Source organism: Heloderma suspectum, chromosome 1 (genome assembly GCF_057233095.1).
Source record: "Heloderma suspectum isolate Gila_16-S chromosome 1, 16-S_ref, whole genome shotgun sequence".
NCBI classification, from domain to species: Eukaryota; Metazoa; Chordata; class Lepidosauria; order Squamata; family Helodermatidae; genus Heloderma; species Heloderma suspectum.
In genome coordinates, this window is record NC_139458.1 from 179,989,816 (window position 1) to 180,008,769 (window position 18,954).

At 40.7% G+C, this 18,954-nt stretch overlaps 1 protein-coding gene across 1 annotated transcript in view; it reads left to right on the forward strand.

Moving 5' to 3' along the window:
* Positions 1–18,954, forward strand: part of PSMD14 (proteasome 26S subunit, non-ATPase 14) — a 68,621-nt gene that overhangs the window by 17,737 nt on the left and 31,930 nt on the right. The window contains exons 4-7 of the mRNA XM_084811671.1: positions 9,593–9,664; positions 11,205–11,324; positions 14,591–14,661; positions 15,620–15,770. Of these exons, the coding sequence (XP_084667797.1) occupies positions 9,593–9,664; positions 11,205–11,324; positions 14,591–14,661; positions 15,620–15,770 (414 nt within the window). The remainder of the gene's footprint in view (positions 1–9,592; positions 9,665–11,204; positions 11,325–14,590; positions 14,662–15,619; positions 15,771–18,954) is intronic.

The following is an 18,954-nucleotide window of genomic DNA, read 5'->3' on the forward strand; positions in this document are numbered from 1 at the left end:
TACTCCTCTGTTTCCTTTTTCTGTAAGTCTTTTGCTAGTGCTTACTAGGATGTTTTCAGTCATTCACAAAGCTTCCCGGCACATCTTATAAATATTTTGGAAAGTAGATTCACTTATTATTGTCCTTCAATAACCTTTACATTTGTCTCTTGAAGAAGAAGAAAAGAATGCTTTTAACTTTTTAAGGGAGCAATCCTATTGTCGGGAGGTCACCCTTGCTGCCTTCTGAAACCCTCAGGTAGCCAGAATCAACATGCAGAAAATAGGGCTCTTTTCCAAGGATTTATTCCCATTCAACCTAATGACGCTTACAGATGCTAATTGCTTGATCCTACGAGTGAGACTTAAGAGATCTGCCTACTTGGGGGTTCTAACCTTAGGAATCAGATGATCTCCATTTGGAGGGGAAGGCAGGAAACCTCTGTACTTATGGGCTAGGAGGAGAGAGTCCACCCTTTTCCCATGGGGCATCGGGGCGCTGCTGTTGCCATCGTGCCATGCGGGTTGAGCGCCTCCTCTCAGCGCCCGCCATCTCCCGCTTGACACTGCACCAGCGCCTAGCATCCAGAAACTGCTGTTGCGCCTCCCTGTCCCTGCCAGGGTCACTATCACTCTCAGGAATGTGTACTGGGAGGGGCTCCCCCCGGCTGCTCCATTGAACAGCACGAGGGTTCCTCTCCCGCAGTTTCTATCTCTTCCTCAGAATCAGAACTGCTTTGGGAGTCTCTGGGCTCCGAACCAGCCCTAGCACCTGTTTAGATAGGCGGCTGCCTCCGAACATGGAGGTGACCACCTATCGGAAGCAGGGCAGGAGAAGCACAGAGGGGATTGTTCCCTCTGCGCTTCTCCTGCCCTGCTTTTTCGGCTAGACAGCGAATAGCAGCTGTCTAGCTGCGGGAGCACACAGTGGGGAAGGAGGCTGCCGTTATGACACATAGAATGTGTCATGCAGGCAGTTACAATCTCCCCGCCCTGGAACACCCCCAGCCACGTCCCTTTCTGGCTGCTCCGCGCTCCTCTTGCTAGCGCGGAGGACAGGGCTGTTCCGCGCTGCCTCAGAGGCAGCACAAAAGTGAGGGGAGGTCAGTTCTCCAGGAACGGACCTCAGAGCACAGGCTCCGAGGTCGGTTCCCGGAAAACAGCATATCCTATGGCTGTCTAGCTGCTGTCTCCATAAAGGACTTATTTAAGTTCTTCTGAGCTAGATTCTGGGACTAGTTGCAGTTTTAGTATTTGTATAGTGCAGAATAAATTTTTGGTTGAAAATCTTTGGAGCATTGCCCCTTTAGAATCCTTTGGTACATAAAGTGTGACTTGTGTTCTGTGTATAAATGTAGTGTAAGCTTCCCTTGTGTGTCAATTTATATGTCACTGGATGGGATGGAAAACAAAAAGGGAAGTTTCTAGTGAGATAGAGATTGATCATTTCATGAAAATAAACTGGTTAGTGTTTACGAAAATGTTTTCTGAAATGAGACTACAAGAATGGTAAAGTATCAATTGAAAAGAGTGTCTGAGCACATCTTACTCATTTGTCTCATATGTAGGTGACTGCTAGAAGTATATTTTAACAATAAATTAGATTTTATTAAATAACTTTATTGTACAATATAGTTTCCAAAATTTCTATTTTTTTGTTCCACATTTTAATCTCTGCCCTCTGCCAGTGAGCTAAGTGTGATGTACATGGTTCTCCTCCCACCTCCAATTTTATCTTCACAACAATTCTGTGAGATAGGTTAGGCCGAGAGATAGTGGGCAGTATCCAGTATTGCCATTGTGCAATACGCGTGTTCCATCTGCGGGACCAGCTGCTAGTGCAACAGGAACTAGTGCTTCGTAAAGCACCCCGGAAATGAGCAAAAACACTTGTTTCTGGAATAGGACAGGTCATCAGAGATCCCTTCTGCAAGCTCTGTTGACCTGCCCTGTTCCAGAAATGAGTGTTTCTGCTCATTTCTAGTTGCTTCAGGGACCACTAGCTTCCTGTTGTGCTAATGGTAGGTCACACTAGTGCGTGGGCAGCACTGGATACTGCCCAGCGACTGACCTAACATCACCCAAAGAGCTTCATGGCTGAGCAGGGATTTGAACCTCTTTCACCAGTCCTAGTCTAGCATGCAAACTACATCATCACACCAGCTCTCCAAATGGTATTGTTTAGATGTGTTTTCTCTACACTGAAACACTGCCAACATCCTCCCTGCCTTGTTGTAGGTAAAGTGTAGATGTAGGTAGAAGTAGAGAGAGATAAAATCATATGTGCGCTCTTGTGCTTTCTTTAAGAGCTATTTACGGTATTAGACACACGTATACAATTGGATGTTATATTTAAATTTATCTTTGTTTAAGAAAACTGTGACTCGTTCTCTTCCTTTGCAAGAACAGACGGTCATGTCTCTTAAAATATATGCATATTGCATTAATTGTAAATCTGCATATAAGGAATGGCCACTCTTAGATACTTTAAAATTATTTCTAATCCACAGTGAATTAAAATAACTTATACATAACATGATGCTTTTTAAAGAGACAAATGGTTTTTCTACCTTCTAAAGTAACACACACTCTCAATTGTCTCTAGGTGTAACAGCTGAAAATCTGCACTCCAAGAGTTAAGTCAGCATGAAAGAATTCATTTCCACTTTAATGACCTAGCCTTGCTGGGTTAGGACGATGGGGAACATGCTTCTGACTTGCACTCCTATTGCCAATTAACACCTCCTATAACAGGTTGTCTCAGCTAGTCATTGAAGCAGAGGCAGTAGAAATAGTTTACATGCATCTTGTTTTTCACACTAGTTGTTTAATACTCACAAAATTAAGTATTAAAAGGTTCCCTTTTTTTTACTTTGCTGGGTAAGAATAAACATGACAGTGTTGGATAGTTGTACATTTGCTTATGCCTGTTTTGTTGTGTTTATATTTTAAAAGGGCTTTAATTGTAAAGATAAAGGTTGGAAACGGTATCAGATCTAACGCTCTTATATAAGAATTTAGTTTAGTTGCAGAGATCTCATATCAGAATTCATAAGCATCAGAATTTTTAAAAATTGCCCCCTTTTCTTTTTTCAACATTCAGAAACATTTTTAAAAAAATCTTTTGAAGTACTGAGTTGGAGGGGGAGACAATATTCAAAAGGAGCCATTAAATATTTATTTTTAGGTCATTAGTTTTCATTTTTGTAGTTCTATCAGTTGTTTACACTTGCATCATTTACATTTAAAGAAGTAATGCATGGTGCAAGTGAAGGGCAGTCCTCTAAAATGACACTATTCATGATTAATCAGCAGGTATTCTAATAACATAATAAAACTGGCTAAATAATTGATACCAGTTCACACTAAGAGAAAGGTGGAGTAATATACCTAAAAGTGTTAACAAATTTGCTAAAAGGCCTGAGTAGATAACACTTTGAGGCGTTAGTTTTATGCTGTTATAATGGCAAATGCCTTTTTTTTTAACACTTAGTCAACAAGGGCTGCCCAAGGAAAAGTCACAGCTTTTATAGCTGGATCATATCTGAATGCTCCTGAAGAAAAGTAGTGTCTCAATTTAACCTCATTTGATTGATTCATGAGCTGATTGCTTGAACTATATTATTTGAGACTTTTGGAAACATTTTACATTGTTAAGTGTTGATGAAAGAAATGCACTTTAATAATGCGAGTCTACCTTAAATCCTGCATACACTAATAAGTGATGGCTTAAAAGAAATGATTGATGTGGCTTACAGCTGATACGATTGCCCTGCAGGCAGGTCAGTTCACTGACTAACACTTGGTAGACAGTTTAGTTGGGAAGAAGCATCTGTTTCTTCTCTTAAAAAGTATAATCAGGATTGATTTCTCCCCTTTGTATGCATTGGGTACAAAAGAACTTTTAAAAACATAGAAGTTTTGCTTTTGTGGTTATGTTAGTTATAAGTAAAGGACCAAATTTAAGGGCTTTCTTCAGTTTCAGGCCTTGATGGTGATATTAGCACATTAATTCTCTGGGGAATTTGATACATCTGGTATATCAGGGAAAACTATATTTACTTTTCGTCACCTTTGTAGATTACTGGTTAGAATGGAAAATGACTGGCAGATGAGGTTTGATGTGTAACCTAACAATTTAGTGTTCAGGCTCTGTGCACTTTCATTAACATTACTGGGTGGTAAATGGGGGGGGCAAGATCCCTCAACAGTTTGTGGTTTACAGATGTACTTTGCTACATATCAATGAGCTTACAGATATACACGGAAGAGTGCAAAGTAATTGATCGTGGTGTGGATCTACAAATGTTCAATATGTCTTGCCATTTACAGAGGGCATTCTCTAGGCACCCTTCTTGGGTATAATTTGGAGGATCAACTTCTATATATGTGACTTAGTCTAATTTTAAAGGGTATTTGCTACATTATATCTCATTCACTTTTCTGCTTGAGACCATAGTTGTTTAGACTCAGTATTGAGAGAAGGTGTTTGTTAAATTTAGTTGAGTTTAAATACTGATCTAGTATTTTGTTCCAAAAGAAAAACCATAACCAACTGGGTCTTTGCTCTAGTTCTCAAGCTACTTGCTCTCAAGTAATCATTATAGAAATTACTAAGGGCCGCTTCACATGATTGGAACAAGCCACGGTTGCTTGTTGTGAGCCATGGTGCATGCCAGGTGTGATGTGCAATTACCACCCAGGTAATCACCACCCAGCTGCAGCTTATCATGTCATCTGAACCTGGGCAGCCTGGCTTCTTGGAGGGTTAAACAAAATAACCCCCCAAAAGTGTTTAAGCCATGGTGGCTTGTTTTGATCAAGCAAACTGGTCTAAAGCTACTTGCATGGGCTTGGGGTTGCAATCATATATCCATATACAATAGAATGTATTTCTAAAATAAATGTGAAATTGTATCCACATGGCTGAAATGGCAGTATTTAAAATTAGTCCCACTAAGCAAACCTGAGAAAAGTAATTGATATATAGCTGTTCCTTGTTAATTAGAATATTTTGGAGTAGGATTTAACAATCAACTGGTTGAATACACTCTGTTGTATAAAGTACCTTAGGGAAATTTTGTTTAGCTTATTTAATAATCTAGAAGGGGGAATAGTGTAGGCTTGCATATCAACAACTTGTGGTTAAATTAAGAGACGTTGTGAACACCAGTGAGGGCAAAGCAATAATGTCTGAAGGCCTAGAGGGTAAAAAGTATCATTCTTCTACAAAATATCTGAACAGCTCACAGGCTAGTATTAGCAAATTTCAACAAAGGAGCGGGCAGTAGAATGTCATCTTCAAAAATTAGTGCTCTCGACTATTTAGTAGTATTGAAGTCAATTGCAATGGTAGCATAAGGGGCAATTGGGAAAAACAAATCAATCACAATGTTTATTGAGAATTGTGAGCCCTTTCGGGAGGCTATAGAAATAACTTACAGTTTGCACAAAAAAGCATTGGGTTATCTGGACTCTGTGGGAGTTCAGAGTAATGGGCAATGATATGGAGCGATAGAGGTCTCTTTAGGCTGTTGACAGTTACCAATTCCCTCTCCTTTGTTACATATCAATGAGTTTACAGACATGCACAGAAGAGTGCAAAGTAATTGGTTAAAACATGGATCTAAGAATGTCCCTACTGTCCCCTTGCTATTATTCTAAAAATAGTTTGCCCTTGAAGAAGATTCTATTTTGTTAATACATAACCATCATGACTAGTACACATTGATAGCCTTATCATCCATGAATCTAATTCTTTTTTTTTAAGGCCATCCAAGTTGGTAGCCATCACTACATCTTGTTATAGTGAATTCCATCGTTTAGCTATGCACTGTAGTGATGCGAGGAAATTTTTCTGGAAAACGTTGCTATGCAAATTAGGATCATTTGCATCAGAATTTTTTTTGATGCCCTCAAGAGTGTTCAAATTTACTTTTATTTAGTAATTGTAGGTTATATGCGGGTTGTTTAACCCACAATTAACCTATACTTTCTGGGTTTGGACATCATGTAGCAACCCCTGATCAACCCAATAGAAGGCTGAATATTCAAAATGGCCATGGAACATGCCTAGCATGTTAACCCACGATTTGCTGCGAACCAGATCACTATGTATTAGTTCTATTTCCCACTGGTACATGTATGTACTTTAGTGACTTCTCTCACATATTTGCTAGGGATAATCACCTGAAAAGTATTAATTACAACTGTGAAATAGCCAAGCTTGACTAATATTATCTGTAATTGGCATTGATTCATCTTCACTGATGACCATATAAAATGGAAAATTATCTGCAGAAAAATAAAGGACTGGAAAAATTTCTGCCCCATAGAACAGGTGCTGTGTGAAGAAGCATTTCCTTTTATCTGTCTTGACTCTCCCACCATTCTTCTTCATGCAATGACCCTGGGTTCTAGTATTATGAGAGAAGGAGAAAAACTCCCTACCCACTTTCTCCACACCATGTCTCTATATCATATCTCCCTGTGCTCACCTTTTTTCTAAGCGTAACAGTCCCAGACATTGGAGCAAGGGGCTGGATCAGCTCCTCATAGAGAAGTTGCCCCAGCCTTTTGATCAATTAGGTTGCTCTTTTCTGACCTTTTCCCACTGTACCATATCCTTTTTTAGAAGTGGTGACCAGAACTGTACGCAGTATTGCAAGTGTGGTCACACCATGGATTTGTACAAGGGCAGTATGATATTGGCAGTTTTATTTTCAATTCCTTTTCTAATTATACCCTACATGAATTTGCCTTTTTCATGGCAGCTGTACACTAGGTCAACATTTTCATCGAGCTATCTACCACAACCCCAAGATCTCTCTATTGGTCAGTCGTTACCTGTTCGGATCCCATCAGTGTATACATGAATTTGGGATTTTTTCTGCCCAAGAGGGATCGCTTTGCTCTTGCTTATGTTGAACTACATTTGTCATTTTAATGCCCATTCTCATCTTTGATTGATACGTTTGGGCTATTCTCTATGGAGTTATACTAGGCTTGCAAATCACTTTTAGAAATATATTTTGTACCACTTCACAGGAAGTGCCTTGCTTCTCAGGAAGGGCATAATTTTTATTTTCAAATGCTATAGTTGGCATTCTACACTTGAGCAATACACAGTATTGGCCTCAGTCGTCATTCACACCTGGGACAATTGTGCTAATTTTTTATTAGCTACTCATGAAGCAAAGAGCAGAGTATTTTGTTCACAGCTTTTCCGCCTAGGGATTGGAGGTCCATTTTTCTCTCACTGCACCAGTGGATCTGCAAAGTGCTCCCGTAGCCTTTCTCTTCAAGTCCTCTTTAGCTGAAAGCTGACGAAGCAAAGGGAAATTGTGTTTGTGTTGGTGCCAGTTAATCATGCTAGCCCAGCAGCATTTATATTCACACCACTGTAAGAAACATGTAGTTAATTGGAGATAGAGTGTGTGTGTGTGTGTGTGTGTGTGTGTGTGTAGATAGATAGATAGATATGCTGAGCATGGTATTTATTTCTTTTACTCTCACTAGATAAATGATGAAATAACTAAATGTATTTGCCTTCAGTTAAACTGAAGAACTAGTTCATATACGGGCGTACTCAGTATCAACTTTGGCTCGGATCCAGAGAGTGCTAATTTAATACTTAGCGTTTGTATGGTGCTTTAGAGCATTCAGAATGTTTCATACTATTGTGTTGTAATTCAAGCAACAACTCTGTAAGGTAGGTCATTATGATCATATTGCAAATTCTGGGCTCAGGCTAAGAGACTGGCTTGCTGAAAACCACATAACGATGATACGATAACCCATGATGGGTTAAATAACCCATTGTTGGTTATTGTGTCGTTTGTTGGGATTTTTTAATCCATGATGGCTTATTTGGCCAAAATAAGCCACTCTGATAACTCACAGTCTGCAGTAAGGGTTGCTCCAGCCTGCAGAGCTCTTTTTCCAAGATCTGACAAGCAGCTGAGGGACAATCGCAGTCCAAGAAGCAGACTTTCCTGATACTGCTCTACAGTTGCAAAATGACAGCTTTCCCCGAGGTACAAAGCGACAGCCTTGTGCTGTTGTGCTACTCCACTACAGCGAAGTTACACAATGACAGGCTTCCTTGATTGCTGCTTTGAAACTGTACAATTTGAGAAAAAGTGAACTTCTTCACTTTTTCCATGAAGAAGTGTGGTTCCACAATAATCCACTACAGCATCTGGAGGCGTCCCATGAGGGCACCCCAACTGTGCAATTTTACCCTATTCCAGCAAACTGTCAGGGAGTTATAATTCTTACCCCATTTTTCCTTTCATCACTTTTCCATGAAGAAGCGAAAGGGGGGGGGGGGATGTTCAAATTTGCCTTTGTGCTAAAGCGCTATAGGGAACAGAAACGGTTCTGCCAATAATGTATGTGTGTGTGGGGGGGTGAAATTGAGACAATGAAGACTTCATGCCAGCGGGGGGTGGGGGGAGTGCAGTTTGACTTTAAAGCGGTTCTGCCAGCAATGTCTGGGAGGTGGGTCAAATGCGCAGCTCCACCTTATTGTCATCGATTTTGGATGATAAAGGCATCTATGCCAGCAATGGCTAGGAGGGGAAATGCACAACTGAGGGATTTGTCCCAATCCTGCAAACCCCCAAAGGTTTGTTTCCACCACCCTCTTTTTGTTGCACCTGGGTTTTTTCCTCATCTGGGCTAATTACGCAGGATTTTGATGGTGCATTGGGTGCCTCCTGACTAGGAAAGTTTGTGTGTGAAGTTTGGCCCCAATCCTGCAAACCTCCAACGTGTTGTAGCCACCACCCCATTTTTGGTGCACACGGAATTTCATCTTCTTTGTGAGTAATTGCACAGGGTTTTGATGGTGTGTTGGGTGCCTCCCGAGTAGGGGAGGCTGTGTATGGAGTTTGGTCCCAATCCTGCAGATTTCCAGCGCTTTAAGAGCCACCACCCCCTTGCCGGGGGTGATGCTGGAGGCACTGAGTTAAACCCCTTTACTTCACCCCACACCTCTCCCCTCTCATTGGGATATTGTGGAAGGTTAAAACAGACTGCTGTGATGTTGTCAATGGGTGAAACAGAGCCACTGATTGGGCAGGAGGACTGCAGCAGGACAGGGGGTGGGGGATGACTCAGGTTACGCACCCTCGCTTAATAAGCTACTCGCACTAGCTTATTAGGCCTCTCGTGTGGTGGGGCATCATGGACTATTTCAGATACAAGCTATTGTGAGTAGCTTATTAAGCCACTATGGCTTAAAGTGATGTCTGAACGTGGCCAATGAGTTTGTGCCAGAGGCAGAGATTGAACTGGGGTCTTCCATTTCATAGCTCAGTGTCTCTGCCGCTATGCTGCCATGCATGCAGGGGAAGGAGTCTGGCTTTTTTTCTTTGCAGTAATAATCCCTTGCCTCCAGGTCAGTATTTTGAAGAGGCCAGGGGGAGGCTGATGCCAGAAGAAGGAGTTAAAAAGCCCCTATGAATGTTCAGGGTCTCTGTTCTGGTATCTATTCTGAAACACTGCAACTGATAGTACAAAGCGTTCATGCTGTTCCTTTCTAAAATCGTATTTTATGTATACAATTATGGAGCCAGGATATATGTTGGTATGTTGTTTCTTTGCCCAGGGGCCTCCTACTGATGCTCCTGCAGTTGACACAGCTGAACAGGTTTACATCTCTTCCCTTGCACTTCTGAAGGTAAGTATCTATATTTTGTTTGGATAATATTGCACAAAGCACTGTATATAGTGTGGGGGCTAGGGTTTCTTCTGTCCTTAATATCAAAAAATGAGAAACTTCTGTAGCCTTTGCATATCAACAGTGCAATAACTTGTTGTTTTGTAGCAATATGGAACATCTAGCATAAATTTATCCTTTGAAATCTTTGTTTTAACAAATAGGGCTCTGCTTCTGTTCCGTCTGTTCAGGGTCCCAGCAACTCCATTCCGTTTCTGCTTCATTTTCTTCCCCACACCCCACCCCAACAATCAGTCAGCATTCTGTGCCTACTGAGCATGCTACACCCTCTGACCTGTTCCCTCCATTTTGTGTTTTCTCTGTTTTGAGTTTTTGGGGGCGGCTAGTGGTGGACATACTGATGCCCAACCACAGCGACATTAAAATCTTTGGGCAGTATTGTATACTGCCACTGTGTTCCCACAGTTTCTATTGTGCCAGCAGGACCCACCACTAGCACTACAGGAAGCTAGCACTTTGTAAAGGAACCCCAGAAATGAGTGGAAACGCTTGTTTCCGGAGCAGGATATGTTCACAGAGGTCCCTTCTGGAAGTCCACTGACCTGCCTAGTTTTGGAAATGAGGCTCTGGATCATTTCCATTTGCTTCAGAATGCTCTAGTTTCCTCCCGTTGTGCTAGTGATGGATCATGCTAGTGTGTAGGCAGCACTGGATGCTGCCAGAAAGTGACCTATCCTGTGTTGGTTCTTTCTAGCCTTTACATGTCTTTGAGTCTCTCCCTTCCTCCCTTTTCAGCTTTTCCATTCCATTCCCCCTCCCACCCAGTTGTCGGTTTTTTTCCTCTCAGTCCCTCAGCATTCCGTGGCACTGAGCTCTTATGGGACTGTTTGGGGGAGTCTTCCTCCCCTTAGATTCCCCCCCTCCTCGTAAATATATTTTGAGCATCTGCAAATCTCGGGGTTACACCAGGTTTACTGATACTTCTTTCTTATGTGTGGGTGGAGCAGTTTTGGCTACATGAGCACAAGCACAGGAAGAATTGAATCGGTTTTTGATGGAATTATGAGTTCCTGCTTTTTAACATGCACTTTTTCTGTCTCATCATAATGGCATTACCAGGCTTCTTGGATGGGAACAACTCTCTTGCCATCCCATTGTCTTTTGTATTCAAAATCTTGAATTTTCCTCTGTTACGTTGGTGTATACCATGGTATGACGCAGCCTTCCCCAACCTGGTGCCACCCCCGCAGATGTTTCAGACTACAACTCCCAGTATTCTTGGCCATGCTGACTGGGGCTGATGGGAGTTGTAGTCTGAAACACATGGAGCACATCAGGTTAAAGAAGACTGCTATGAGGGGATAAGATGTGGTTTGCAAGGCATGGGGAAGTTAGTTTTAGTTGGCCTCAGTAATTGCTACATAGAAATAAGGTCTTAAAGCTCTAAATATTTGAATATATAATAGAAAATACAAACACCAGAAAATCAAGCATCTACCCCTTCAGTAGTATTTCAGTAGAATTCTGAACTTCTTTCCAGATGTTGAAGCATGGTCGAGCTGGTGTTCCAATGGAAGTTATGGGGCTGATGCTTGGAGAATTTGTTGATGACTATACTGTCAGAGTGATTGATGTGTTTGCTATGCCACAGTCAGGAACGGTGAGTACTCTTCAGTGAGTAAATGTGTGGTGTCACACTAGATAACTGTACATCAAGATTTTTCTTCCCCCACATGCATAATGGTTGTGAAAAAGATACTGTTGGCTGGAACATATATATTCAGGTCTATAAGCACGTGATGTTCTATATAATATTTTCAGTTTAGGTGTTTAATACTTAGCCCTCCAGTGGTGCACAGCTACACAGTTTTGTAGCTGGATGTCTTCAGTTGGAGACAGTATCAAGGCCTGTTCTAAACAAACACATAAAGCTGAATATAAATTATCCTATGTTGCTTACAGGTTGCACCCAAATTCTATGGCAAACTGCTCTCATTTTGCCTGAAACTACCTATGCTACCCTTCAGCATAAGGCTCCAAGGGTTTTAAAATTAAAAACATCTTTAAAAAATGCAGACTTAAAACAGTAAAACTGCAAAAGCAGCATGTCATAACCACATGAGAAAAACCTCCAGAAGTCATAAAAATACTAAAAGCAGATACTCAGTGCGCTGGAATGCCTGGGCAAATAAAGTCTTTGTCTGGTGCTGCAATGACATCATTGTGGGTGCCAGGTGAGTCTTTTCAGGGAGAGCATTTCAAGTACAAAGTGCCACAATCAAACGGTTCTCCACTCCAGACAGTGGTGACAGGGTGACTCAGAGGATAGCCTCCAATGATGACTACAAGTTTCAGGCAGGCTCGTATATGGTGGGAAGCTCTTTTTAGATAGTAAGGTTCCAAGCCATTTAGGGTTTATAGGTAAGAGCTTTTGCCTGGAAACAGACTGGAAACACTGTAGCTGTTTAATGGTAATATATGCTCCCTAATAATGGTAATATATGTTCCCTAAACCTAGCACCAATTAATAACCTCGTAGCTGCATTTTGTATTAATGGAAGTCTCTGAGAAGGCAGTCTCATGTACTGAACATTGAAGCAGTACAAAGACATGGATAACTATTCAAGAAGCATTCAGCTGGTGCACCAGCTTTAGCTGATATAAGGCAGTGTGTGCTGTGGATGCTTCCAGTAATACAAATGGATCTGTAGGTACCCCCAAAGAGTGAATTTGAACCTTGAAAGGGGAGCGCAACCCCATCTAGAACAGCTGAACACCATTTCCTCAGTTGGAGAACTGCTTACCAACAAACCTCCATCTTGGCAGGATTCAGTTTATTAGTTCTCATCCAGTCCATGACTGATCCTAGAACTGCCTGGGCTGAATCCAATGAAAAAGAAAAATGGATCTGGATGATGGGCATTTAAAAGTACGGGGGACGAAAAGGAACCCTCTGGGGCCCCATAGCACAAGTGCCATGGGGCCATGCAATAGTCTCTCAGCACCACCTCTGGAATCAATCATCCAGGGAGGAGTGGAACCCCTGAAGCATACAGTGCTTCCAATTCCACATGGCATATCTGGTAGGATACCGTGGCTGATGGTATCAAAAAGCTGCTGAGAGGTCCTGGTGACCATGGCAGTTTCTATGCTAAGACAGCCCTGAAATCAGGTTGACTTGGATGAAACTGATTATCTGAATCCAAGAGTAAGTGGTTACGCAGCAACCATCCACTCAAGCACCTTGCCCCAAAAGGGGATATTGGGTCCAGCCAATAGTTGTTATGATTCTCAGGATCAAGGACCTTTTCTGTTGTTGCCTTCTTAAGGATGTCCAAGACTGTTTCACCTCACAAAGAGGTGTTGATTATTTCCTGCGCCCAGCTAAACATTCCCCTCATGCTAAATGTTATTAGCCATGAGAGGGCAGAACTGAGCAAACAAGTGGTGAGCCACACCCCACCAGGCACCTCGTTGTGACCTAAAGGTGTGATCAACTGAAACTCAACCAACAAAACATGACCAGATAGCGCACATCTATGGACTGTACTGTAAAATTAAGTGTGCAAGTGAAAGCGTATGTGAGAAACGTTGTCCTCTGACATGCTTAGCTATTAAGCAACCACAGGCTACTCAGGGTTCCTTTGCACCACACTGTGGGCCCAGGTGAAGAAACACTCAAACTACTAAAAACATTCCAGCCGAACAAGTTACAAAACAGTGTGCTAAACTTTATTCCATCTCCTTGGCAAATGTCAGCACTTCTTTGTGGAAGGAGAAATGGTTGGCTAGAATTGCTACCAGGACCACTAATGAGAATGTAGGATGGGGGGGGGGGGAATGGTGAGCTAAATGTTGGCCTTCCCTTTGTTATGGGGTACTCTAGAACCTCAAGATCTTGAGTAGTCATTTTCTTTATTTATGATGTGATTAGGTTTGCTTGTACATTTACTGGATGGATAATTTTTCCTCTTGTGTATGCTACCCTGGCCAGTGTGGTGTAGTGGCTACAGTGTTGGCCTGGCAGTCAGGAGACCGGGTTCTAATCCCCACTCAGCCAGGAAGCTCACTGGGTGACTTTGAGCCAGTCATGGACTCTCAGCCCAACCTACCTCACAGGGCTGTTGTTGTGAGGATAAAATGGAGAGGAGGAGGATTATGTATGCCGCCTTGGGTTCCTTAAGGAGAAAAAAAGGTGGGATATAAATGTAATTAATAGTGATGATGATGATGATGATGGATGTTTTCTCTCCAGCAATAAATCTGAAACTGAGATGACAATATGCAGCACATACGAATACTCAGCAGGACAGGGAAAATGAATATTCTGAGTATTGACAGTGGGTTTGCCCAGAACGCCTTTGTAAACAGAAACCAAAATGCAAACACGTTGAACTGTTCTTGTTTTTATAAAAACGTCTAACTTTATAATGTTAAAATGTCATAAATAAAATTAGATTTTCTAATCTGTATGATGTCAAAGTTATTGAGTTGGATCCAGATTCTAGACTAAGTTTGTCATGGTTTAGTTCCATTGGAATTAATGGGATTTAAGTTAGTCATAACTAACTTATTCCATTGATTTCAGTGGCATTAAAGCGTGACTAACTTATTCTGGATCCACCCAAGAGCATATCAAGTTTACTGGGTGGCCTTGGACAAAACAGTCAAAGACCAACTTACATCATGGGGTTGTTGTGAGGCTAACACTGCTCTGAGCTCCTTAAAGAAAGGGGTGGGATAGAAATGAAATAAATGTGATCCTATAAAAATACTTAAAAGTAGGCATCTAACGTATCATGTAATGGTTAATACAAAACCAAATTGTTGCTATCCTAAACAATTAATGTGAAAAGTCTTTTCATAAGTAGCTGTAGGCTACATCGTTTGTATCTATAATTGGTACTGTTTTGTCTCTCGATCCAGGGGGTTAGTGTAGAAGCAGTTGATCCTGTGTTTCAAGCCAAAATGTTGGATATGCTCAAGCAGACTGGAAGGTAAGGCACCTCTTTATTGGTTTTTTCTATAAAAAAAAAAGGGGGGGGGGAAGGAAAGAAAAAGTAGTAATACATGCAAGTCCTAGTTTCTTGTTGGGTCATTTACTAGTATTGCAGTAAAAGTAATTGGTTTAATCTTGTGTGACTAATATCATGTTATATAAGCCTAATTATGATCTCTTGTGAGAAGATACATTAGACTGCATCCAAGCAAGCGCTTTCAGATTACATTTTTGGATGGAACTGCTGAATACCTTCAGGCAGTTATCAACTGACAATTTCCACTTCTCTAATATAGTACAAAAGGGACTGTTACCACAATAACACTGATTTTTCAGCCATGGTGCCCCTATACACCACAGTAAATGTTGCCTGAGAAAAAGGCATCCCAATATTTAAACAAATTTTGTTGCTTCACTGGATTTTCTCAACAGTTGTCATCTGTTTGCTCAAATTTTTATACTGCAGCAAAAACTTCAAAATTAATGTTAACAAAAGACTCAACAGCTGAATAGAACAGTGCAAATTGCTTTTTGACTGAGTTCCTACTTCTACTGCTGGTTTAATTGATATTTAATCTTTTCCTGTTGCCTGTTCCTGTCGTCCATGTCTGAAATGGACATTCTGCTGTGAAAAACCAACTTTGGAAGCCAGTGAGTTAGAACAGGTATTTACTGAAGTGCTGAAAGGGTAAAAACAGGATTGTAAGGTGTGGTAACAAGGTGAAAAACTGAGAGCCTGACCTACCAATGCTAATATGCATTCCTTAATGATAGCACTCTTTTGTCACATTTTCATGTTTTCACCATAATCTGGTGAGCATTAATATAAATGTTTCTAATGGTGCTTTTTCTCACCTTTGTGTTTTCTTACCCTTTTGAAAATGTTATTGTTTCACCGTTTTTCATATTTTATGTTGCAAGTGATATTGGCTCTCTGAATGCTTTTTTTGTTACAGACCTGAGATGGTTGTTGGCTGGTATCACAGTCATCCTGGCTTTGGCTGTTGGTTGTCTGGTGTGGATATCAATACTCAGCAGAGTTTTGAAGCCCTGTCGGAACGAGCTGTAGCTGTAGTAGTGGATCCCATTCAGAGCGTAAAAGGAAAGGTACGTGTTAGTTTCTGTTAAGGAGCTTTGAATTAAAATCCCGTGGGAACAATTCTGGATTCTCATGTAGGGAACACTTCAGAAATTGAATTACCACTTCACAGACTTTAATCTGGAGCAGTGCTGGAGAGTCTACACTTTTTGCTTAAATTGTTGCAGAATTATATAGAATATGAGATATATAGAATATGGCTCAACTTGGTTGGACGACTTCTGTCTCTTCATTTCTGTTATTTTGCTCTTGAAGAGCTCTTTTGTGCTTATGGGCAACTTTTTAAAAAACAAAACACCTACAGCTATAATGTTATATTAGAAATCAAGTCCGAATTAAGTGCAGTACAACTTGTTTCTGAGTAAATATTTTTAGGGCCAAGTTCTAAGGCTGGTAACCAAAGCCTGCTGTTCTTTAGGTACAATTTAAGATGGTGAAATCACGAGTCATATTAAAATGTAATCCTAGCAGGTTGAGCTGGATTCAGTCCTTCCATGAATCGAAATAACACTCTTACTTTACGTGTGTTCCAAATGTTTCAGAATAAAAACTTCCTCCAAAGACTTTGCAGCCATTCACATTTTAGAGTAAGTTTGCAGATGAATGATGATGTGAAATCATTATGAAAAGAGATTAACTTGCAAAGCATATTGGGTTATAGTTTGTCCTTTGTTGAAATCTCTTTTGTTCTTGTTTGGTTCTTTTTTTATTTCTTTCTAGCCCCATATGCCATTTTCCTATTTCCTGCCTCATGACAGCAGGGAGCAGCTCTATTATCACCTTCACAGAGCTGTCTGCAAATGTGAGAGGCAATTCGATTTTGCTCAGCCACAGGGAGAGTGGATTAGAAAAACTACAGAACATACAGAAATTGGCTAGGTGGTTACTGCTTTAAAATACTGCTGAGGTGTTTTGTTTGAGCATGCTCTTCTATTGTATTGTAGAATAGTCATTAAACAAATAATATCTTTGACATTTTTACAATTTTATAAATATTTTAAGTATTTAAGTTCTTGCGTTAATGGTTCTGTGACATTAAAGCAGGTAACCAGCTATAATTTCTGCTGTTCTCATGATACAGTGAAATTGTAAATTGCATGAGTATGGTAATAGCAACATAAGCCCATGTTTGCTGCTAATTTTCATTTTTAAAAGCCATGTATGTTTCCACATGCGTGTTCATTTAACAAAAAACATGCACAGTGAAGAGGTTTAAATAAGTATCTGTTAAGTACAAAACAGTACATAGGCATATCTAGAACTGAAATAATACCTCCTTTTAGAAATATTGAAAAGGAGCACAAGAAGCACTTTTCGGATTCAAAGTCTCTCTGTAGTTTGTTTGTTTCCCTTCAGGATTTCCCCTGTGATACTTCTTACCATGATTTTTGTAGTGTTACAGAATATATATGGCTTCATGTAGATAATTGCTATTGTTTCAGCCAGTTCCAATATCGCTTTCTGTAGTGCACATTAATAACACGTGGGAAGAGCTACTTAGTCTTGTTCACCACAGGTTTAATTGGTTCCTTTTGGAATGAGTGGTTGAGGGGAAGTAGAGTTTCTTAATAATAAATCCTGTGTATCCCCTGGACATTTTGAGCCCCTTGAGGAAATATTATGGTTTTGAAGCTTTTCTACCTGCAGCTAGATATGACTTGGGCATGATGAAGCCTCTGAACTATATTCACAGCCATTTCTTTTAATCAGCAAACTCTTCCTCATGGGTCTGTGTAATACAGTCTGATTTCTGGTTAGCTCTGTAAGCCATAACCTATCTTGCCTTTGGCATGGAAGTTTTTACTTAATTAAGTAAAACGATAGCGATGGAGTGGGATTGGAGGTAAGATGGATGGAGGTACTTAGTGGGGACTTGGAATTAGGAGGTACTTAGTGGGGACTTGGAATTATCCAAGTAAAGAGCATGATGAAGCCTTTTATAGTACTCCAGAACTTGTGGAGTTCATTTGCCACTGCAAATTCCTAATTTTTTAATCTGTGGTAACTTTAAAACAAACAAAAAAACTAAGATTATGTACAGGTTATGCTAAAAACACAGTTTGAACTTGTATTCTAAAACGGGCTGTGGGTTTGTGATTTGTTCCTGTGAAAAAAATAGTACCTACCTTCCAGTGTGTTATCTGCAATTCATAGCTTTTTCAGTTGAAGGGCAGGTGATACACCAGAGTGTTTGTCTCCTATTGGTAGATCAATACCTGACTTTCAGTGGTCATTCAGCCATGTGTGTGTGGTGCTTGATAGTGTAAACCTTTTACAAAGTGCAGTGCAGAGATTAGAATTTGTGTACCTGCTACTCTTGGAACTGCACTGGACAAGAAACAGGTGTGGGGGGAGGGTTTCTTACAGGAGTAACCTAATGCTCAGGAGCTTCCAAAGAGAAAAGGGGTATAAGTGGGAAGAGCTAACAGGTACTCTTGCCAAAGCTCCTAAGGAATTCCCTTGGTATACCACAGAGATTGCATTAGAGAATCATTTCAAATCTCTGCTCTCTTCTGAATTACTAAATAGCGCATGAAAGAGCGAAGTGAGAATAGTGCTCTGCTTAACTTATCTTCCCCCTTCTCCCCAGTTCTGGTTTTTGGCCAGTTAAGGCATACTTGTAAATGCTTGCATCCACTTCCCATGTACTAGTACATCGTCTTAAACCTGATCTGGACATGAACTCAACTTGTGAAAACCCTTAATTAAGTAAAAATTATCGATTAAACAAAAAGGTTGATTTTACCATGTAACAGTGATGATATAAATCAAATCTGTTACATGTTCATGTCTGTACCTTCTCAGTGCTTTTGCATTTTTCTGTTGATCCACTCTGATGTGAGGATGACATGGATGAAGATGGAGCATCCTCTTTTTCTCCCCATTGCTATCCTCCGTATTAACTGCTATGTTTACCCCAGGCCATCATAAAAGTATCCCCTAAGTAGTAGCTAACAGAAGTAATTTGCTGGAAGTAAGCAATCTACCAGATAATAACTGCACCTACATGGTGAGAAAATTAACAATGAGTGTAAAACTCTGTACAAGGATGCTTGCCACAAGCATCCCATTAACCTCGGTCTGCCATACCATTTTCTATATGTTCTTGGAGGTGGGTGGATCAGCATTTTTTCCCACGTTAGAATTGCCCTTTAGCTCTTGTTTGTTTGTGTGATTTATTATGAACAGAGA